This window comes from Argopecten irradians, chromosome 5, assembly GCF_041381155.1.
Source record: "Argopecten irradians isolate NY chromosome 5, Ai_NY, whole genome shotgun sequence".
Taxonomy (NCBI): domain Eukaryota; kingdom Metazoa; phylum Mollusca; class Bivalvia; order Pectinida; family Pectinidae; genus Argopecten; species Argopecten irradians.
In genome coordinates, this window is record NC_091138.1 from 15,745,642 (window position 1) to 15,769,778 (window position 24,137).

Here is a 24,137-nt window from a genome sequence, read left to right on the forward strand (position 1 = left end):
AATTTCACAAAAAATGGTTATTACCAGTTGACAATATTGTTAATAATTAGGTGAAGTTATCAAGTCCTGTAACTTTAGCAGATATCGACAGATTTTGACCAGTATGAAACCCATCTAAGATTTGGTTGAAATTGGATAATAAATACATAAGTAATTGAGCGGAAACCATGGATTTATCAGTGAAGACAATTTTAAAGTCCCGCAACGTTAACTCTTGCAAATGTTGACAGATTTTGACCAATATCAAACTTATCCAAAATCTCATTGATATAAAGCAACATACTAAATTTGGTTGAAATTGAACAACAAATACTAAAGTTATCGAGCGGAAACCATGGATTTATCTGTTTTGTAATTTTAAAGTCCCGTAACTCTTGCAAATATCGACCGATTTTGACCAGTATCAAACTCATTAGAGATCTCATTGATATTAAAACAATATGCAAAATGTAGTTGAAATCTGACACTTATATACAAAGTTATCGCACTGAAACCTTTTCCCAACACCGCCGCCATCACATGGACGCCGACGCTGCCAATACAGTGATACCTATGTGTCACCCTTGCTTTGCAGGCGTCATAATAACCTGTTTGTACTCATTTCATGTGAAATAATGTTATAGGCAGGAAGAGAAGCCACCAGAGACTTTGATATGTCTCAGCCAGGGAACAGAACCTAGAGCCTTAATCCTAACAATAGCAAATGCACAACTCAAAACCAAACGTGAGGCTTATTAATTGCTGCTTAAACAAGATGCAACATTCCCTTTTTCTGCTACATATGGCTACTGATGCAGCAGTTCTTCAGTGGTTGACAAAAGATTTTGATTGCAACGCTTTACAAATTGGTGGTGGCCGAGTGGTTAAGATGTCCTGATATATGACCTTTGACCTTGAGATCATAGAAATTGGATGGTTATGTGGCACACCAATATGAGACAAATATTTACACTTAGTTTGAATAAGATTTCTGTTAGGGTTTAGAACTTCTGAATGGACAATTATTCATGATTCAAGAAAAACAAGAATTATGCTTCCCTTCACAGGATGGGGAATGATAATGACTTTGATGCTGGGGTTAAGTCTAGTTCTAATTCTATACGATTTCCACAAATATCCCTGACTTTGTATAATTACTGGTATATCAAAGACTCTATGGGTGTAAATCACTAAGCGACACCTAGCAGTAGACTATATAACCTTACTAATCTCTAGCCACAGAAAGCTGTTCCTCAGGTGATGGCATTCAAGGTTTCATCTGTCTAGTAATTAGGTTTACTTAAAAATCAAATCAAAAGAAATTCTTCATCAAAGGACTGATCAACAAAGAATGGGTGAATTTGCTTTAGAATAGACTATATTGAGCCAACTTCTCCTGGAGAAATTGATAAGACTGATCCATTAAAATCGTTATGAAACAGAAGACTAGAATCCTGGCCAGCGGTAAACAATACATCTGAAACACGTAAAATTGTTATGAAATATAAAGCTATAGAAAAGTCTGCTAACAATATACCAGAAACACCCACAGAGTTTCCTAAAGGTCGAATCCATCATACTGTAGATCAGGTTAAATCAGTTTCGAAACAAAGAGAGCTAGTTCAATACAATATTGAACCTTGCTGTGGAAGGAAAGCTTCCGAATAAAGCCCAGGAGCTATATAGAGTTATAATAATACATTTACAAGTATGGTATAATATTACTTGCCCTTTCAACTGAAAAAAGACTTAAATACACCTTATTTATATTAAAACCCTTTTCTCAGACAATTTATCCCAGAATTTTTACACAAGAAGAGCTGATCAGGAAGGCCAGCCACCAGATCCTGGAGTAGAGATGCTGAGTTGGCAGCTATCTATACCTTATAACCATATAACATCTGACCTTGAATCCCATTGATCCTGTCATTTTGAATTCCGTTATAAAGAAAAATGAAGTATATATGGTCTGTTTCCAATCATTGCTTGGCTTTGACGTCGGGAGAATAAAGCTCTACTCGTCATTGACATTTAGTTTCGTATGTTAGAGTAACACTCAATATCCGAGATCGGACCTGATACAGACGAGGGGAGGGGTACAGGGTGACAAACTCACACTCAATTATGAGAATAATAGACTAATTCCAATTTCTAACGATCTACATAAGACTTACTGATGTGTGAAATCAGAAGCCATTACAGACGAGAAAGCCATGCTAATGACAGATATAGTCTAACAAGCGATGTATTAATGGTGCTGGTCTGCTATCAATCGCCGCCTTTTAACTTTTCCTAGAAATGATAAGACTTGGGTGAGGTATCCTGAATACATTATTAGGTAGAGTTGAATCCTATCGGCTATCACACTGACAGAAGCTATCAGTAGTTTCCACTTATTGTATAATTCCCTAACTCCAGCTCAATGCCTTCGTCATCCATCCAATTAAGATAGATCGACTTAAGGTTAAGTATCTCCACATCGTATAGGAAGGGTCCGTCTGAGTTGAGCTCCAATAGAACATTTAGTAGTCTAATGACATCTAATTCCTAATGGTCATTACTTACAGCTCAATACACTCATCCTCTACAAGATTTCTTCAAGTTTGATCAGTATGATCTGAGAATCAACTGAATTACAAACCACACACACAAAGGCACACATCTACTATATTTATTATATAAAAATATATTTCAAACGGCACATCAATTAAATTTATTATATTACAAACCACACATCACAGAAATTTATAGTACAACCCCTCTAACTTGAACCCGCATTCCTCAAATACCCCCATTTGCCGAAATGATTGCATGGTCTCGAATGTGTCCCTATATATATTTCATGTAACAAAACCCATGAACATCCTCGAACAGAAATACTATTATTTCCGTTTTATTAAATACATATTATTAAACGATATATTCGTCAAACAGGCCCTTGAGAAATTTTCAAATGCTCATTTTTATGTAATACATAATTTTTTTTCAATTTAATATTGCTATCAAAAACAACAACATTAATTACAAATTTTGATTTCAAAAATCCAATTTGCGTTTTCTCTATCAAAGAACAAATAGCAGTGCAGAATGAAATGCAAATTATGCAAATGAATTTACACAAAACGTGACATTTTAATCAAACCATCAATATCCAGAACTACATCTATCAGACACAGGAATGGTTAATTTATATAGACTGACTATGGGATCTGATGGAGACAGAGATCTAAGATAAGCTCCATAGGAGTACATGTTTGACACCTTATTACAAAACTTTGCACTCTACTCCGGATCCTAACAACAACCAGCCAAAGCCCTCAAATGTAATCAAACTGAAATCTATTTCCTTAACGCCAATAGGTTTCAGCATTTGAGATTTGATTTTATTACTTTACTACTGTAATAGTAGTCAACTGACTAAGGTTGATTGCCATATGAGTCCTAAAATAGGTTTTGACCTCAAATGTATAACAAGACATTCCAAAAAGTATATGCATCGCTATATACAACAAATTTGTCTTCCACATTCACACCCTCCATAACTCCTGTTATACTTGGAACTAAGCAATGCAAAATACTAAGCATGGAAATAGATTTTCTTTTTTTGCAACAGCGACTTAACCTTTGACCTTCTTGCATAAAAATCCCAAACAAGCAGTTTTAATAAGAATGTTCTGCATGAGTTTGAGTTTGATCATTCAAAGAATCTTGAATTTTTGTAACGGTCATTTTATCTTTTGACCTATAAAGAAATCCCAAGCGAGCACTTTTCATTCAAGACAATCTCCCCTGTATGCAATGAATGCATTGCATGTGCAGGTGCTTGCTTGTGTTGTTTGGGGAGACTTTGATAGTCTTCATATATTATAGTGTAACTTTCACCCATTTATAGTGCTATGTCACTGAAGCGTACAGAAGAGATTTTGACAGTCTTCATATTATAGTGTAACTTTTGCCCATTTATTGCGAGATCTCTGCCGAATACTATACAAAAAAATCCACTTAGTAACATAATGAGGTTTAACTAAGCAAACCAATGGCCCCACTCTATTTCTGCTGAGCAGCAAGTAAGAGGTTGGGCATAGTGGTGTGTCTTGCTAATATATTTAAAGAAAGTCAGGATGAAGTTGGTAAAAGTGAATTTTGCAGGTAGAAAATTTTCTGCTTTTGAAAGATGACCTTGACCCGATTGTTCATTTAAACTCGCTCCTTCTAATAATTGAGAGGATCGATGCATGCTGGTTGAGGATTTTTTCTCTCCGTAAACTATGCAGGTGTAGGTATTTCATATAAACAAACTTGATAGTTTTCACATTCTATTGACTCAATATTCTCTGAACATTACAAACATTTATCTGTAATGGCAGATTTCATATTCTTTCATACCTACAGGTGTAATACTGGCTGGTCTAGGACAATTAATACACTCATGCCGCCTGAGGCTGTATTGCATGGCTACCCATGCAATAAAGGCTCGTGATGTCATGGGTTCAACAAAATTTTTATTTCCTCGGTAAAATTTGATCATTTTTTTCACAAACTTGACTGGTTTTACTATATAGCTATAAAAGATGCAAACAACAGAATTTTTTTTGAAAATATCACGTAATTTTTCATGTAGGAAAAAATGACTTTCAGCCGTGGATTTCTTCGAATTTATTTCAAAATGGCCGGATATTATAATTGTAAAATTGCAATAAAACGTGGAGGTATGAAAGAAAAATATTCTTTCATAAGTGGATATGAAGGATAGGGATATTATACTCTCAGGATCACAAAATGTTGTAAAACCCTTAGCAAGCCTTGGGTTTTACTACATTTTGTGACCCTCGGGTAGAATATATATCCCTATCCTTCATATCTACATATCAAAGAGTCTTATAGTATTGTATGACAATTATATATGATCAAAGGTACATGTAATTCTTTTTTCATGAAGAAGCACTATATCTATGAGTTAAATGCCATTCTATATGGAGAGATTTCAAAATCTATCACCTAGCTTTGCTGTGATATTTTTTCTCTAGTTGAACAAAACAGAGTATAAGCTATCTATATAAGATTTAAGATCCATTGACTGATAGGAAAGGCTTATTGTAAGGGTTTTACGTTATCTTTTATTCTTTCTTAAGTTCTACTTTTCAAACTTAAATGTAAATGCCAGTCGCAGCCATCAACTCATTAACTAATTTTGGACCTGCATGGTCACATTCAAAGACTAAATGCATACCACTTTTAACTATGGGAATTCAGTCACATCAACATCAAAGATGACCACCGGTCAGCCATTTTTCCTGAACTGATTAAACATATTAAATAGGTATTTTTTAATTGACCAGGAAAACCTATATATGATTTTGAAAAAATAATTTGTCAAGAAGTGGCCATAATTTTCAATCGTTTACAATTGGAAAAAGATACATACAAAGGGATAAATAGAACAGTTATATAACAGAAAAATGCCTACTTAAGAGAACATTATCTCAGCAAAGCTTTCATGCTTAATCCAATCATTAATGGTTTAATTCCACTTTTAATATATGTATATACTGTTTAGCAAATCAAATGGTGCAAGTAGCTTGATCATGATCAGTTCACGAATTCCATAATTTGCTACAATTTTGTAACATTTGCTAAAATTGAAATGTGAAAACAAGTCTTTGGTTTTTGATGGAAAGACATCAAAATCATGCTAAAAAGTTTATTGCTTTAGTTTTTATCCAAATTTCCCTTGTCAAAATAAAATATTTACAAAGTTAACATTGTAAATACATTATTTTGACGAGGGAAATTACTATAAAACTAAATGAAATTATTTATCATGATATTGAGGAAAACAAAGGCACTAGGGCAAAAGTCCATAAGTAATAAGAAAGTATTAGAAAAGTTGATAAGAGACCTTACCTCTGGCATCACGGGCATTTCAACATCTCCCCCTGTTGCTAAGTCCATTTTAAATTGCTCAAGTTCCTTTCTCAACAAAATTTTTTTCTCTACAATTTCTTGTTCTGTGGGCTCCATATTTATCAATAGAAACTTTGGATAAGAAGTATAACCAGGACCCAGTGCCTTGTATGACAAGTTCTCAGTATGACCTTCGCCAGAGGAAATGTTTCATTTACAGAACTTTATTGCTCAAAATTGCTTGCATCTAAACTGGAGAAGTATGGGGTAGATAAGTAGAGATTTATATAGCTCCTCCCCTGTTTCAAGGTGTAAGGTTTAATGCTATTGACACTGAAGAGTTATTGATTTGTAGTCCATCTGACATGGTGGGCCTGGCTCTAAGTCAGCGCCACAGCCCAACACTACAGCACAGCCCCAGCACAGCCCCAGCACAGCCAATTGTGGCAGAGTGTTTAAGTCAATCACACAAACTAATCGAATTTCTCAACAGGAAATGGCAAGAAGAGTAAGGTAAAAGGCTAGGTCGACTTTTCCAGAGACAAGCCTTATATGCAATCAAATAGACCCTAAACGTGATTGGTCATTCCGAGTGATATGTGATACTAAAGGACAGAAACAATCTGAGGCGGTCAGTCACCGGTCCAAGGACGGAATGAAGTGTCCATCAGAGGACAGAAATCAGACAAGATGGACACTCCGCTGACATAGAGAGGTTAAATAGGTCAAGTCCTCTGGCCATGGTCAGTCCAGGATCCTATACCCTATTTCTCTTGAAATGCTGATTTAATCAATCTTAAGCTCCATGCCATTGAGCAATGTACATTGTATGCCAACGTGTGAATTCATTATAAGAATGGTCTGATTAAAGAAGTTCCCACTGGTCAATTGTACTTTTAGTTTACGATATGTGGTCCTTGGTCACAATATATATGCTACATACATATATCCAACATGTTATAAGCACTGAACAGAATTCTCTGTTGAGATTTCTATAGACACAATATTACAATACATTGATTGATTCATTCATCCTACAAGTAATATTGATTGTTTGTTCACCTGAGTTCCAAAAACTTTCCACATAGATTTGGCATAAATAATTGCCTGTCATTAGGGGAAAAATGTATAGGTACACTGTATATGAGCTTCTAACTACCATCACATAAGAAAACTGTTTATTTCCAAAAGCAACTTTAGACCATACTGCTATAGGTTATTAAATCACAAGAAATGCTGAAAGATTTTCCAAAATGTAATAACAAAATTTTCTTCCCAGCACCAAATCAGGATTTGTTTCAATTGGTTTGCTATATAGGGGCGGAAAATTGTGTTACTTTGAAGTACCCGATCACAAAGGAACAAAATCACATGTAAATACGAGGGTTTACACCATCAATACATTTTAGCCCTTAGGGTAGTAATGTATTGTATATAAAGTTGAGCTATTATAAATTAAGGTTACATACCCTTCACACATCACAATATATCAAGTCTGCCTTTCTGAATAAGCCAAGATTAAAACACCAAAACATCTGTGTACATGAATATTTTAGCATGTGTTAATTAAGCTTAGCAAGTATTTAATTATTTCTTGTACTAGCTGTTATAGATTTTGTATACATAATCTTTGAAATAAAGAGGTTAACTTGCACCTTCTGACATCCTGTTGATGAGAGCAAGAGTGCAAAACAGACATCATTTGTACTACAGTTTGTGCACTTAAATTCTGCCTAGATTAAAGTCTTGCTGAATGTCAATTGTTTTCTAAAGCAATATATAAACATTCGTGATGATCAGCCTAAGCCAACATATCTTGACTCACTTGTAATCCGACTTATTTTTGCATGCAATTAAATTTCGCATATTTTGCAGGCAATGAAAATCTGTGAAACTATATTGTTTGGAAAAAATTCACCTATAAGTACAATACACTACTAGCATTTTAACTGTAAATCGTGAAATTATATCGCTGTGAAGAAATCATTGGACAAGAAAACCCTGAATTAAGTCACAGCAAAAGTAAGCTGGATTATAGTAAACGATATGTACCTTCGTGTGGCCTTTTGTATTGTACTTTTTCTTTTCTGAGAAGACTGGTGATTTTTGTAAACTCTGTTGAACCATTGTAAAACTGAAGTAATCAGAACACAAGATCCAAATTAAATCTACTGAATAGAGTGAAACGTTTGATGTGGGACAGTAATCCCGGTTAACTGTCCTTGAATTATTGATTGTTATAGTGAGCATAATGTCACTTTTTGCAGGGAAAACGACAAAACTTTTGCTAACAAACCATCACAACCGGTACCTACACACAAGGGTAGATAACTCTGTAATTTGCAGAGACAGAATAGCCAAGTGATTGTTCGATTCCAGATGTGAATATAACTAACATCTTAATAGATTCCATAGGTATTTGTATCACCTAAAATGTGATCCAAACTGGAAGCATATGCATTTACTTAAGTTTCGGTCCTGTGGGTTTGTTGTATAAATGCCTTGGCTGGGGATAAATGATACATATGTGACAAGACATTTACTTTTTCTGCAACATATATACAGCAGAACATGGCCTTTTGACTTCCACTACACTTAAATCTGTATACTTCTCATCAATTTTGTTTCCTTTTTATATTGCTGACATCTCAAAAAACACTATTATAAACAATCATTTAAGGTAACAAAAGCTGTTGGAGAACAGCAAAGCTTGCCTATTCAGAAGAAGCTGATGTTCAAGTATTTACTATTTAAACATGGAAATATGACAAATTAACAGACTCAAAAACCCCCTAAAGGGCCCCAAATTGGTTGTATTATCACGTTCAGCATCCATACACATTAGGAAAAAAAAATCATAAACATTTATGATGACTTAAGCTTAAACAATTGACGAAGCAGAAACTTGCTCAAAAACTTTAACGTGAAATGGGACGCCAACGCTGACGCCGACGCCGACGCGGGGGTGACAACATTAGCTCCCCCTATTCATCGAAAAAGTGACTCTGATTCTAAACAAGCAAATTCATGGAATTTCCATCCCCCGCTTTCAGGACATAATGTAGGTAAACATTGATAATTGAGGTTAGGTTTAACCTTGGTTGAGACATGAAAAAACAAACTGAAGTCTTATTTGGAAGTAAGATGTGTAAAATAATGTCCGCTGAAAGTAACTATTATACTGAGCTCTTAAGGCATTTAACTTTGATACTAACTTTTAAGAAAATCAGTTTACATATTTGTTACAATTATTGCACAGGGAATGGCAGAAAATGACGTTTTCAGTACATCAAAGGGCCATAACTCCACTACATAATGTTAGCCAAAAGTGGCAATTGAACTCGGCCAAGCCTTCAAGGCATTTGACCTTGTTACCAAGTTTGAAGAAAATCGGTTAATATTTATTACAGTTATTGTACGGAAGTGGCAGAAAATGCTTTTTTTTTATTTATGCAAAGGGTCATAACTCCGCTAAATAAGGTCCGTTGAAAGTCGCGATCAAACTTGGCTAAGCCCTTTAGGCATTTAACTTTGATATCAAGTTTTAACAATATTTGTTTTTACATTTGTTAGTTATTACACAGAAACTGCAGAAAAATGACATTTGTAGTAAATTAAAGGGCCATAACTCTGATAAATAACATCCACTGAAAGAGCTGACTGAACCTGGCCAGGCACTTAAGGCATTCAACCTTGTTACCAAGTTTGAAGAAAATTGGTTAATATTTATTACAGTTATTGTAGTAAGTTATTGTACGTAAGTGGCAGAAACTGACTTTTTTTATTTATTTAAGCAAAGGGCCATAACTCCGCTAAATAAGGTATGTTGAAAGTCTCGATAAAACTTGGCCAAGTCCTTAAGGCATTTAAGCTTGTTACTTAGTTTGAAGAAAATCGGTTTACATTTGTTACACTTATTGCACGGAAATGGCAGAAAATGACGTTTTTAGTAATTCAAAGGGCCATAACTCCCCTAAATAAGGTCCATCGACAGTCATGATCGAACTTGGCCAAGAGCTTAAAGCTGACAATGCAAGATAAAATTATTAACATGATTTTTTTTTTAAATAAGTATACTCGTTTTTCCAAGAATCGTTTATGAGACATTCCCCGGTTGAGGACAGCCATTTTTGTTTTACATTCCGACGACTCACCAACCCCTATATAAAGCGCGTGAATCGACACACGTGTGCTCATTCATGTACCTATACACCTAGCAGTCCACAGGTTATATCACCTACAAATAGGTCAACAAAACCCTCACCTGTAAAACTATATGGGACTTTTTTTAGCAAGAAAACATGTCAACTCCTCTAAGTTGTCATTTACATGTTTCTCAAAATAAAATTCCAACGCAAGTGAATAGAAATCCAAAAATAATCCGTCCACATATCTCCACGTATATCATCGTACCCGACACACTCAACTGACCATATACACCTGACTACGTACCTGACCCGAACGAGCGACAACTATCAAGGACACACATGTGTCGTTGTACATGTACGTGTAAAACTTAGTGTATATTGAAGTGTTTTATTAGTTCGTATTGGACATATGTTGGGATATAGCTGACAACACATTCATCTATTACTTCAATGAAATATTGTCAGGTGAGTGCAGCGTTTATTTTCAATTTGACATTGTTATTTGCAATAACGGGGCATGTGTATCTGAGACAAGATATGTTTAGAATGATACACGTGTGTCAAGTGTCCCGTGCTTTATATAGGGGGTTGGCCAGTGAAGGTTACTAAGCAGAGCAACAGAAAAATGCCTGCCACTTCCTTAGATACCACACTGTCATAACTAGGGGATGTCTCAGAAACAATTTTTGAAAAAAAATATTTCGTTAATATTTTTTTTTAAATTTCAACTGCATGTTTTTAACTTGCATTGTCAGCTTTAAGGCATTTAATCTTGTCACTAAGTTTTAAGAAAATTGGTTTATATTTTTTACAGTTATTGTACGGAAACGAAGTGTTACAGACAGACGGACAAACCCAAATTAATATCCCCCGTTTCAGAAAAAGCGGAGGATAACTAGAATTTTGTGTCTGTGAATATTTCAAAAGTGACAAGACTACAATAAGCACAAATATTAGTTGACCTGTGATCTTCTTTTTATAGGTAAAACGACCTAATTCTTTGTCCCCACCCATCACTAAATAATATCTTACAATATCAGAACACATTTGTACATTTGATAACTGAAATCTTAATTATCAATGAATTGTTAGCATAAAGAACTGCACACAAATTCAGGTGATGAAAGTGATCCATAGGTTTCTGATCAACAGCTAACAAATGGTTTTATTAAAAGTGATTGCCTGAACGGTGTGTAATATAAGAAAGATTCAAAAATCCTAAAGAATCCCGAGAACTCATACAAGATATAAAGCACTGAGTGACCTATTGTTTCATATTATAGTTTCAACACTACAGCCAAAAGATTCAACACTTATATTATGTATTTCAAAGCCAGAACTTTTAAATTTATCAATGTATAAGGAGAATACCAACCTTTTTAACATATTGAGCAGCATCTTCTTCCTTATAAACCTCAGCACTCACGGCTCCTCTTCTAGAACGTACTGTCATCATTAGACTTGGTGATATTTCCTCGTCTCTCTCATCACTTGGGGGCGTCGCAGACTTACTCTTGGTTTTCTGTTCCTACAACACACAAAACAGTTTCCATTAGTCGAATGCATGTACACAATGCAAGCACTACATAATTAGAAACCAAAGAAAACAGAATTTCGAAATGTCACTTCACGAATTTGCACTGTGAAATAATGAAAATCCACACTCATATACCTTTATGCTGTGAAGAAATTTCCTTACTGAAATACTAGTTCAAAAATTAAAACCAAATCCACAATCTTTAGAATGAGTCTCTGCTTCACAATTCCCCTGTCCCAGAAGGAAACAGAATGTCACAATGATATTAAGAAAGTTTTTAATACATTATGTGATCATGATAACAGCTATTCCGTTTCACCTGGTATAGGCAATTAAGGCTACAGGTGTTACAAAGCCAATCTCCAATCAACAGGTGTAATTAGACATTATTGTATTCCAAAGATGTCCTCCAGATAAAAAACACATCCATGCCCATATCTAGCTTTAATGTGGTAAGGGTAAGAAAGATGAGAAAGTAAAGTGAGAAACTCACAACAATATTTCTACCATATGGTTACACTGTCAGGGATTTGGAAACTTCACCAGTTCCTGGTAAATGCTCAGTAAACAATAACTGCAAGGGTCAAAATGCATTATTTATTTCTACATATTTGGTGTTATAAGAATATAAAGTCTATAACAAATCTTTGATACAGAAAAATTCCACATTACACAACATGCATCTTCAAACAAATTCAGAAATCTTTCCTCAATATGATCAATGTATCAGTATCATACAGCTTTATAGTCTATATGTTTATATACTCATAATGCAGCATACCATAATTCATGAACATATCACAATACAAATGTACTATGAAAGACAAAAAAATACCAAATAGTCCTACCATATTGCTGTCCTCTGTCTTAACATCAATTTTGGAAAAAAAACATCAGAATACGGTGAAACAAACTTGATTAGAAAACCCCATAACTGGTCCAATAATTCTGCAGCATTAAGAGGAGAATTTGCCATTTCCTGGGAGAGACAAGGATTGGAGTTCTGATAAGGGAGGACAATATTTAGTAATATCTCATGTCATTAGCATTTGCCAGTTCTACAGCTATCTCCTTTTGTTGGAGAAAACCACTATTGATTGTTGGATGTGAAAACAACTTCAGTATGCTTGTAAAGTACTTTATTTACATACAAATAGAATTTTCATTGTGTGATTGGCGGGGGCAGAAGACAAAACACACAAGCGGTCAAAAAAAGAGAATGGACTCTTGCAATTAAAAACACACTTTATCAATATTTTTGACTTTTTCAATGAATTTAAAAATACTATTAATAACAGATTCATTAGGTTGTATGAAAATTTCTTCCCAAACTTTATGATTAATTGGATAACTTAAAGATGCTCCACCGCTGACAAATGGTATTTTTTCACTATCAAAAACAGGAACAGACGATTTAATATTTTTCTTCAGTTACAAAAGTTACTTACTTTACGCCATTACCACCATTGAAAAGTTTGAGCTTCTTATTTTACTTCAAGTTAAAAATATGAAAAATAAATAATTGCATCCCGAAAAAATTCCGTGGCACTATATCCTATATGGAATGGAAGTAATGATACACCGAAGGCAAACTAAATTATTTTATGTTATTTTTTGTGCTAATTAGGCATATATATACACGATCAAATGCCAATTATTGTTCAAATGATGAATATCATTTATGCTCTGTCGGCGGTGGAGCATCTTTAAAATATATTTTTTTGTAAGTTTTGATGTGCTAAGGCATTAAGTTTAAAGATATTTTAAATCATGCAAAACAAAAACATGTATTTGTATAATACATTAAGTAGAAAAATGCTTAATATCAGATTCCAGAGAGGATAACATTAACAAGACAAATGAAATGGTTGCTATTTTACAAAATACACAATCATGTACAATTGTTACCCAATTTTAAAATTGAAAACTAAATGTAAAGCATGATGCTGCATCAAAATCTAATCAAAATTTTTATGGAGTCTTTACTCATCATATACTTTCACGTTAAACACCAACTATCTCACTTTTTTTTAAATTTGCAGCTCAATAAAATCAATGCTACATCATCAATGTGTAATTCTGCAGGAGTTGTCTCCCTTAGACCTAACAACATTAACGTTATTCATGATAGCCAAACAGTTGATAACACTTAAATGTCTTCAGCTGCCATAAATATTTTGATAGGCTAGCTTTGAGTAATCCTGTTATCTTACAATAACATTAACAACCCAACTCAAGTGATAACAATGCTATGCTGGTTGTGATCACACCTCAATTTGGATCCACGACTTATCATTGATGTGAAATGTATTTACAACCCAATCACAATGTATCAGAAGACATCATTTTGACTTCATGTCAGATTATTTTCTTTCCTTATAAATCTAGTTGTTATTTTCTTTCCTTATAAATCCACTGAAATGTCACCATCAAAGTCAACAGATTTACTTATGTATATCTAGAATGTAAATAAAATACCTTAGGAACAAATCGACACAAACTTCAAATTATTCAGACTATGTACTAATGCATTGTCTTAGGGGCAAAGGATACCCCATGGTATGTTTTCAAATACTGGGTATATCTCAAAGGCATTGAAAACTTCTCTCGCCTGTGAAAATTTCATCAATCATATGTGAATGATATATATATGGGTAACACTATATACCCCATCCATTTTATGACAAGTATGGGAAACTGACAATGTGGCTTCTTTCATCAAAGCTTCCATTAATTAAAATACAATCCTCACCCCATCTACAGTAGATGATAATGTTTCTTTGATAGCTGTATATAACCAGTATCAGGAAGACCATGCTGACGATCCCAATTATTTGACGACCCCAATTATCGTGGACATTAATCTCAGCATCAGATAAAAGACAACTGGTGTCTCCTCATACTTGTCACCAGAAAGGCCATATAAAGTGTAATCCCCCATCAGAGCCTGTCTTTGTTACACCCAATCCTCACACACTCACACTTTTTATGACTTAATCTCCTTCCTAGGACCTTTTATCTTATACTGGCTGATCATATGTGGCACACTTTTTAACGTGTCACATTGGTACATTGTACAAAATCGAATAACACTATTTACTATATCATTATAGACATTTCAAGAAAATAGGAATAAACATGCCGTTAATTCTTTTACCTTACTACCTGACGACAACTTGCCATGCAGGTTCAGGTTTAACAAGTGTACCTGCTGTCTCCATTGTATGATTGTAAATCACATCTAAAATTTAGAAATGGTTGTACAAGACAATGAATGTAAAATGCAACTTTTCTTTTACTTCTAGTTTTCTTTCTAACATCTCCCTAACACTGCCATACCAATGACCTTGAATTAAGCTGTCTTACTGTGAGGAACAGCTTAGTTTCTATCTGCTAGTTATAAGAGACACACAATAGTCTATAAAACTGGTTCTGTCTTTATAAAGTGACTGTGTGGGGTGTGCTGTTCAGTATCTTAGGCAGCTGGTTCAGTGAGATAGCAGGTATAAAAGCTTATTACAACAATACACAAACATAGTGAAATATCTTTATGGGAAGCAATTTTTGCTGTTGGTAGGATGTTAATCAATGTCTAACCAAAACCTACCCAATCTTCAAACACTTTAAATTTACAGTGATAACTAGAAATTTAAAAGAAATGATCAAAGCTTCAGAAAAAATGTTAAAGATTAATTCTTGTACAAAAGCAGCATGTTTAGTTTTTACTACATCCAATCAATCCAAACTTTCATTTCCATACCAATCAAACAATTGACATACTGCTGGATTGCTTAAGGACCGAAAGACGCTTCATATGAAACTCATAACTTTACCCTACAACCTTTGAAACATGAAAACACATGTCCAAGCATGCATATTTCAAAGAAGCAAAGGCAATGAACTAACGGCTACCCATTAATATATAAAACCATGATATTCAGATATTATCAAATATAAACAATTTACCTTAAAAGGAAAACTGCCCATCATACAAAATTTGATTACACAACACTTATATCCATCTTCAGAATATATAAACCAATGCTCACCATCTCGTATGAGTGATTGAGACTGCTAGTTGAGAAAGCAGGTAGGGATTGAGAACTGAACACCCTGTATCTCCATCTGACAATTACAGACCAGGTGGCCTTTCTCCCACAAATATGTACAAAGTTGTCATCTATAAATTCAGGTCACAGCGATGGGCAACTGCAAAAGTTCTCAGCGCTAACAAGGTGCATCACTGCAATGCATGTAATTGAACAATCTTTTTTTTTAGTCTTCATAAAAAGGAATCCTATTGCTACCACAGTCTAGTCATGTGCTGATCAAATCTCGTGGTTTGACTTTAAATACACAAATTCAAGCTGTAATATAGGCCTTATGTATGTCCAAGACATGATAAACAGTTGATACGCTTCGTTATCCGTCCTTCATTATAGAGGGACAAAACTCATAATATTTGACAGTCGGCTTGGATAATTTGAGGCAAAGTCTTCTTGTAGAAGCTGGTGACTACTGAAGTAAATAGCATACTCTATTCATTAATCCTCTAATTCAATATCATTAAAGAGAATAATACATGTAATATATTTTATGTCAAATTCACAAAACTGATACAAAATAATAAGAATGCTCTTGTTGCATCTAAAATCAAACATTGGGACCAGACACAAAGTTAGTGAAAAACACAGGTAACCCTTTCGTGCTTCCATACATATTGGTCATTAAAATGTACAAGTAAAGCATATGTGCCATAGATGCACAATTTGTTTTACAAAATTAATGTTTGAAAATATTCATCTGACAAATAAAAGTGTCAGGACTGTGAAGATAGGTGCTGACACAAGTTGGCTGTGAGACCTTGGTGGAGAGACCTGTGATAGCGTGTGTGGGATGATCACACAGGCCATCACACTCATTCTTCATCACCTTTATCAGGACTAATAGTATTGGTTTTATATTGGATATTATCCTCCCACGTCAATTAAAACATCAAAGTAGTCGTGCATGGATGTGTGGCTGGTCATAGGAGTATCAGTAGGACAGGTACCCCCAGTACACACAGCTAATTTGTATGGAGTCCATACAGCAAATGTATAGATCTATGTAACGGCATATAGACCAATATAATTTCTGATGGGGCATAATTCACACCAACTTTCATACTGTAACTTCTATAGATATCTACATTAAAGTTTTCATTGTTGTTTTTTTTTAGATCAATTCATTATCAGCAATGACCATTTCGAGTCAGAATAATCTTGTAGTAGCAAATGGCTAGCCTTCTCATTTTGCAAACCCTACATGATGCCCATTGCGTTCCATTTACACTTCATATACAGCAAGTAACATGTAAAGTCTCCATGATGGCCATAAATACAGACCAGGACCACTCTACCAGTCAGTGTCCAAGGGATCAAACAAGGCCAGGGGATTGACACAATAAATCAACCCCAAATTTCTCTTAAGGATACCCAAAACAATGCTGATATCACAGATCAATCAGACCTGAGGGACTGACAACAAATTTATAACAGATGTGCACAACTTTCATTTATAATGTTTACAAAACAACATATTTTGGCTATGGGGTTAATTAATATACATGTGCAGTGTATAGCTATAAGAAACAACCTGCTTTGGGTTTCAATATACATGTACAGTGTACATGCAGTTATAAGAAACAAACTGTCTAACTTATCAAATGAATAACTTGTTCAGAGAGAGATCCTCGAGTGAAAAACAAAATCCAATGTGACCAATGTATTCATTTAATATTGTAATATTGATCCTTATTGTCATCTTCATGCATTTACTTTGTAAGTTGTATAATCTTTGATTTGTACAGACCAACTTAGTAGTGTGGTACACTGTGTCTGACAGGGCCATGGTGTAGTAGTGTACTGGACAGTTACCAGATGTCAGTGGCTGGCTGTGTTGTTGGTAGGGGATCACCAGTGGAGATGGCAGCTTACTGAATGTTACACAGTTGATAGGCTATCATCCACACAGATAAAACCTTACAGTAGCAATGTTATTATAAATCAATTATGTCAACATCGCACCAGAATCTCCTCAGTGGCCATCAAATATAGGCAATGTTGCCTTTTCTTATGCAGTGGCCATGTACGGCAGTGTATGAATTAAGTCTACTTTCATACAATGCTCATCTACAGCAGTGTATGTAGCCTTCTCTCATACAGTGCTCATCTACAGCAGTGTATGTATAGCCTTCTCTCATATAGTGCCCAACTATAGCAGTGTATGTAGCCTTCTCTCATACAGTGCTCATCTACAGCAGTGTATGTAGCCTTCTCTCATACAGTGCTCATCTACAGCAGTGTATGTAGCCTTCTCTCATACAGTGCTCATCTACAGCAGTGTATGTAGCCTTCTCTCATACAATGCCCATCTACAGCAGTGTATGTAGCCTCATCTCTTACAGTGCTCATCTACAGCAGTGTATGTAGCCTTCTCTCATACAATGCCCATCTACAGCAGTGTATGTAGCCTCCTCTCATACAGTGTCCATCTACAGCAGTGTATCTAGCCTTCTCTCATACATTGGCCATCTACTGCAGTGTATATAGCCTTCTCTCATACAGTGCTCATCTACAGCAGTGTATGTAGCCTTCTCTCATACAGTGCTCATCTACAGCAGTGTATGTATAGCCTTCTCATCGTACAGTCACATTAAAATCATTTAATCGATCTCTAGCGGCAAACACCACGAAATAATATCCGGAAGTTTACAAAAATAAGGCTTCGGTGAATTGCATCATGGGATGGCAAATTGACTGCGAACACTCTAAACGAAGTCAGTTTTAGATTAATGATACAAGCCTTGATAATACAGTAATCTTTTACACATCAATATAATAAATACGCGAAATATATCAAAATAGAGATAAAATGAAATCATATGCATACTGAAGAAAGTATTTTAACCGGCATGCTGAGAGAGTAAGCGTGAATTCGTACGGCCGCCATGTTTGTTTACACACAAGTAGGCTTACGTAATGGCAACATAAACAACGAACAGAAACATGACCAAGTTCATTTTGCTAAAGATATTTACATCATAGTGAGTTTTATTTGTTATATATTTACAGTACAAGTTTACAGACAGTTTTCTTGATTCTAAACGATAGATAAGCATTGCCGTATACTTCAATAGAGATCGATCGTACATGTATGTGTCTAATATACACAGATGATTACGTGGGTGCATCAGGGCCTAACTTTTGGATGCGGCTTATCTAACGGTGCGTCTTATACGTGTACAAAACCTGAAAAAATCGTAAAAAAGGCCTCTGCGGCTAATACACAGGTGCGGTTTATTGTCCGGAAAATACGGTAGTGCTCATCTACAGCAGTGTATGTATAGCCTTCTCTCATATAGTGCCCAACTATAGCAGTGTATGTAGCCTCCTCTCATAAAGTGGCCATCTACAGCAGTGTATGTAGCCTTCTATCATACATTGGCCATCTACAGCAGTGTATCTAGCCTTCTCTCATACAGTGCTCATCTACAGCAGTGTATGTAGCCTCCTCTCATACACTGGACATCTACAGCAGTGTATGTAGCCTTCTCTCATATAGTGCTCATCTACAGCAGTGTATGTAGCCTTCTCTCATACAGTGCTCATCTACAGCAGTGTATCTAGCTTTCTCTCATACAGTGCTCATCTACAGCAGTGTATCTAGCCTCCTCTCATACAGTGTCCATCTACAGCAGTGTATGTAGCCTCCTCTCATATAGTGCTCATCTACAGGAGTGTATGTAGCCTTCTCTCATACAGTGCTCATCTACAGCAGTGTATGTAGCCTTCTCTCATACAGTGCTCATCTACAGCAGTGTATCTAGCCTTCTCTCATACAGTGCTCATCTACAGCAGTGTATCTAGCCTCCTCTCATACAGTGTCCATCTACAGCAGTGTATGTAGCCTTCTCTCATACAGTGCTCATCTACAGCAGTGTATCTAGCCTTCTCTCATACAGTGCTCATCTACAGCAGTGTATGTAGCCTTCTCTCATACAATGCCCATCTACAGCAGTGTATGTAGCCTCCTCTCATACAGTGTCCATCTACAGCAGTGTATCTAGCCTTCTCTCATACATTGGCCATCTACTGCAGTGTATATAGCCTTCTCTCATACAGTGCTCATCTACAGCAGTGTATGTAGCCTTCTCTCATACAGTGCTCATCTACAGCAGTGTATGTATAGCCTTCTCATCGTACAGTCACATTAAAATCATTTAATCGATCTCTAGCGGCAAACACCACGAAATAATATCCGGAAGTTTACAAAAATAAGGCTTCGGTGAATTGCATCATGGGATGGCAAATTGACTGCGAACACTCTAAACGAAGTCAGTTTTAGATTAATGATACAAGCCTTGATAATACAGTAAATCTTTTACACATCAATATAATAAATACGCGAAATATATCAAAATAGAGATAAAATGAAATCATATGCATACTGAAGAAAGTATTTTAACCGGCATGCTGAGAGAGTAAGCGTGAATTCGTACGGCCGCCATGTTTGTTTACACACAAGTAGGCTTACGTAATGGCAACATAAACAACGAACAGAAACATGACCAAGTTCATTTTGCTAAAGATATTTACATCATAGTGAGTTTTATTTGTTATATATTTACAGTACAAGTTTACAGACAGTTTTCTTGATTCTAAACGATAGATAAGCATTGCCGTATACTTCAATAGAGATCGATCGTACATGTATGTGTCTAATATACACAGATGATTACGTGGGTGCATCAGGGCCTAACTTTTGGATGCGGCTTATCTAACGGTGCGTCTTATACGTGTACAAAACCTGAAAAAAATCGTAAAAAAAGGCCTCTGCGGCTAATACACGGTGCGGTTTATTGTCCGGAAAATACGGTAGTGCTCATCTACAGCAGTGTATGTATAGCCTTCTCTCATATAGTGCCCAACTATGGCAGTGTATGTAGCCTCCTCTCATAAAGTGGCCATCTACAGCAGTGTATGTAGCCTTCTATCATACATTGGCCATCTACAGCAGTGTATCTAGCCTTCTCTCATACAGTGCTCATCTACAGCAGTGTATGTAGCCTCCTCTCATACACTGGACATCTACAGCAGTGTATGTAGCCTTCTCTCATATAGTGCTCATCTACAGCAGTGTATGTAGCCTTCTCTCATACAGTGCTCATCTACAGCAGTGTATCTAGCTTTCTCTCATACAGTGCTCACCTACAGCAGTGTATCTAGCCTCCTCTCATACAGTGTCCATCTACAGCAGTGTATGTAGCCTCCTCTCATATAGTGCTCATCTACAGGAGTGTATGTAGCCTTCTCTCATACAGTGCTCATCTACACCAGTGTATGTAGCCTTCTCTCATACAGTGCTCATCTACAGCAGTGTATGTAGCCTTCTCTCATACAGTGCTCATCTACAGCAGTGTATCTAGCCTCCTCTCATACAGTGTCCATCTACAGCAGTGTATGTAGCCTTCTCTCATACAGTGTCCATCTACAGCAGTGTATCTAGCCTTCTCTCATACATTGGCCATCTACTGCAGTGTATATAGCCTTCTCTCATACAGTGCTCATCTACAGCAGTGTATGTAGCCTTCTCTCATACAGTGCTCATCTACAGCAGTGTATGTATAGCCTTCTCATCGTACAGTCACATTAAAATCATTTAATCGATCTCTAGCGGCAAACACCACGAAATAATATCCGGAAGTTTACAAAAATAAGGCTTCGGTGAATTGCATCATGGGATGGCAAATTGACCGCGAACACTCTAAACGAAGTCAGTTTTAGATTAATGATACAAGCCTTGATAATACAGTAATCTTTTACACATCAATATAATAAATACGCGAAATATATCAAAATAGAGATAAAATAAAATCATATGCATACTGAAGAAAGTATTTTAACCGGCATGCTGAAATATGAGAGAGAGAGTAAGCGTACGGCCGCCATGTTTGTTTACACACAAGTAGGCTTACGTAATGGCAGAATATAAACAACGAACAGAAACATGACCAAGTCCATTTTGCTAAAGATATTTACATCATAGTGAGTTTTATTTGTTATATATTTACAGTACAAGTTTACAGACAATTTTCGTGATTCTAAACGATAGATAAGCATTGCCGTATACTTCAATAGAGATCGATCGTAGTATGTGTCTGATCGTATACACAGATGGTTACGTGGGTGCATGGGCCTAACTTTTGGGTGCGGCTTATCTAACGATGCGTCTTATACGTGTACAAAACCTGAAAAAATCGTAAAAAAGGCCTCTGCGGCTAATACACAGGTGCGGTTTATTGTCCGGAAAATACGGTAGTGCTCATCTACAGCAGTGTATGAATAGCCTTCTCTCATATAGTGCCCAACTATAGCAGTGTATGTAGCCTCCTCTCATAAAGTGGCCATCTACAGCAGTGTATGTAGCCTTCTATCATACATTGGCCATCTACAGCAGTGTATCTAGCCTTCTCCCATATAGTGCCCAACTATAGCAGTGTATGTAGCCTCCTCTCATACAGTGGCCATCTACAGCAGTGTATGTAGCCTTCTCTCATATAGTGCTCATCTACAGCAGTGTATGTAGCCTTCTCTCATAAAGTGCCCATCTACAGCAGTGTATGTAGCCTTCTCTCATACAGTGGCCATCTACAGCAGTGTATGTAGCCTTCTCTCATACAGTGGCCATCTACAGCAGTGTATGTAGCCTTCTCTCATACAGTGCTCATCTACAGCAGTGTATGTAGCCTTCTCTCATACAGTGGCCATCTACAGCAGTGTATGTAGCCTTCTCTCATACAGTGCTCATCTACAGCAGTGTATGTAGCCTTCTCTCATACAGTGGCCATCTACAGCAGTGTATGTAGCCTCCTCTCATACAGTGTCCATCTACAGCAGTGTATGTAGCCTTCTCTCATACAGTGCTCATCTACACCAGTGTATGTAGCCTTCTCTCATACAGTGCCCATCTACAGCAGTGTATCTAGCCTTCTCTCATACAATGCCCATCTACAGCAGTGTATGTAGCCTCCTCTCATACAGTGCTCATCTACAGCAGTGTATGTAGCCTTCTCTCATACAATGCCCATCTACAGCAGTGTATCTAGCCTTCTCTCATACAGTGCCCATCTACAGCAGTGTATGTAGCCTTCTCTCATACAGTGTCCATCTACAGCAGTGTATGTAGCCTTCTCTCATACATTGGCCATCTACTGCAGTGTATGTAGCCTTCTCTCATACAGTGCTCATCTACAGCAGTGTATGTAGCCTTCTCTCATACAGTGCTCATCTACAGCAGTGTATCTAGCCTTCTCTCATACAGTGCTCATCTACAGCAGTGTATGTAGCCTTCTCTCATACAGTGCTCATCTACAGCAGTGTATGTAGCCTTCTCTCATACAGTGCCCATCTACAGCAGTGTATGTAGCCTTCTCTCATACAGTGCTCATCTACAGCAGTGTATGTAGCCTTCTCTCATAAAGTGGCCATCTAGTAATTCAGTCAAAAAGTGTTGCGTTTTCATCAACGCTCAGTATATATATATGTAGCCTTCTCATACAGAGCAAATCCAGTGCAGTCTCAATCTGATATAGCTTTCACAAAAATCTTAAAACACATATTTAATTACATGTTAAATCTTAAATAAAAGAAATTAAGAAGAAAGATAGGAAAATAATTTATCTAAAAATGGCATTTTAACCAAGACTTCCTGTCTTGAAGAGGATGACTGGAGAACATATATCACAGTGACCTATATTTGATATTGATAACAGTATATCTTTAATGTTGGATATTTATTTCACTGCATCCCCACTATGTAGCCTTACCATATACAGTTGCATGGCTGCCAGGAGATAGCGGTTCTTGAAATGACTGTTTCTATACTTGAAATGAAATGTTTATTCATTGGAAGTGCAAAATCTCTTGATATGTTCATAAAAATGTTACCAAATAACACACTTCATGTTGAATATGCTGTTGTCTAGTTGCCATTCATTCTCCTATAATTGCTAATTGAAAGTTCAATGTATATATGTAAGATAGTCTGAGCAACAGAATGGTCAATGTGAAGTTTTCAATGGTCTATATCTATAATACATGTAACTTACACAGATAGATAGTGATAATAGCCTAGGCTTTATTAGGAAATGTTATGATCTATGACATGCATGATGCAGGTCTTTTTCAATAGTGAAAAGAAAATCCCTAGACTATCTCCCAAGACAAAAACACGGCTGTTAACTGTGATTTGATCCTAAAATCAATCTCCATGGCTTTAATGGTAGAAGCTGAAAATCTGGTAACCGTATATCTGGACCAATCCTGTCTAACCATTTGACACATTGATAACCATCAGTGACAAATGGCCATTTCCTTTACACACTTCATTAGAACGTTTAAAACAGTACAGGATGGTAGCTTCACGGCATCTCCTTGGTACACAAGTCTATGACAGGTGACCAATAATCCATTACTAGGCACAAAGCTGTGTAGTTCTAAGGAAAGTGATTTATAACAATTCTGAGC

General features: G+C 36.2%; 1 protein-coding gene across 2 annotated transcripts in view; it reads right to left on the reverse strand.

The window, feature by feature from the left end:
* LOC138322985 (cAMP-dependent protein kinase regulatory subunit) overlaps positions 1–24,137 on the reverse strand; it is a 75,487-nt gene that overhangs the window by 11,805 nt on the left and 39,545 nt on the right. For both annotated transcript variants that reach the window (XM_069267267.1, XM_069267266.1), the window contains exon 2: positions 11,407–11,559. In XM_069267267.1, the coding sequence (XP_069123368.1) occupies positions 11,407–11,559 (153 nt within the window). The remainder of the gene's footprint in view (positions 1–11,406; positions 11,560–24,137) is intronic.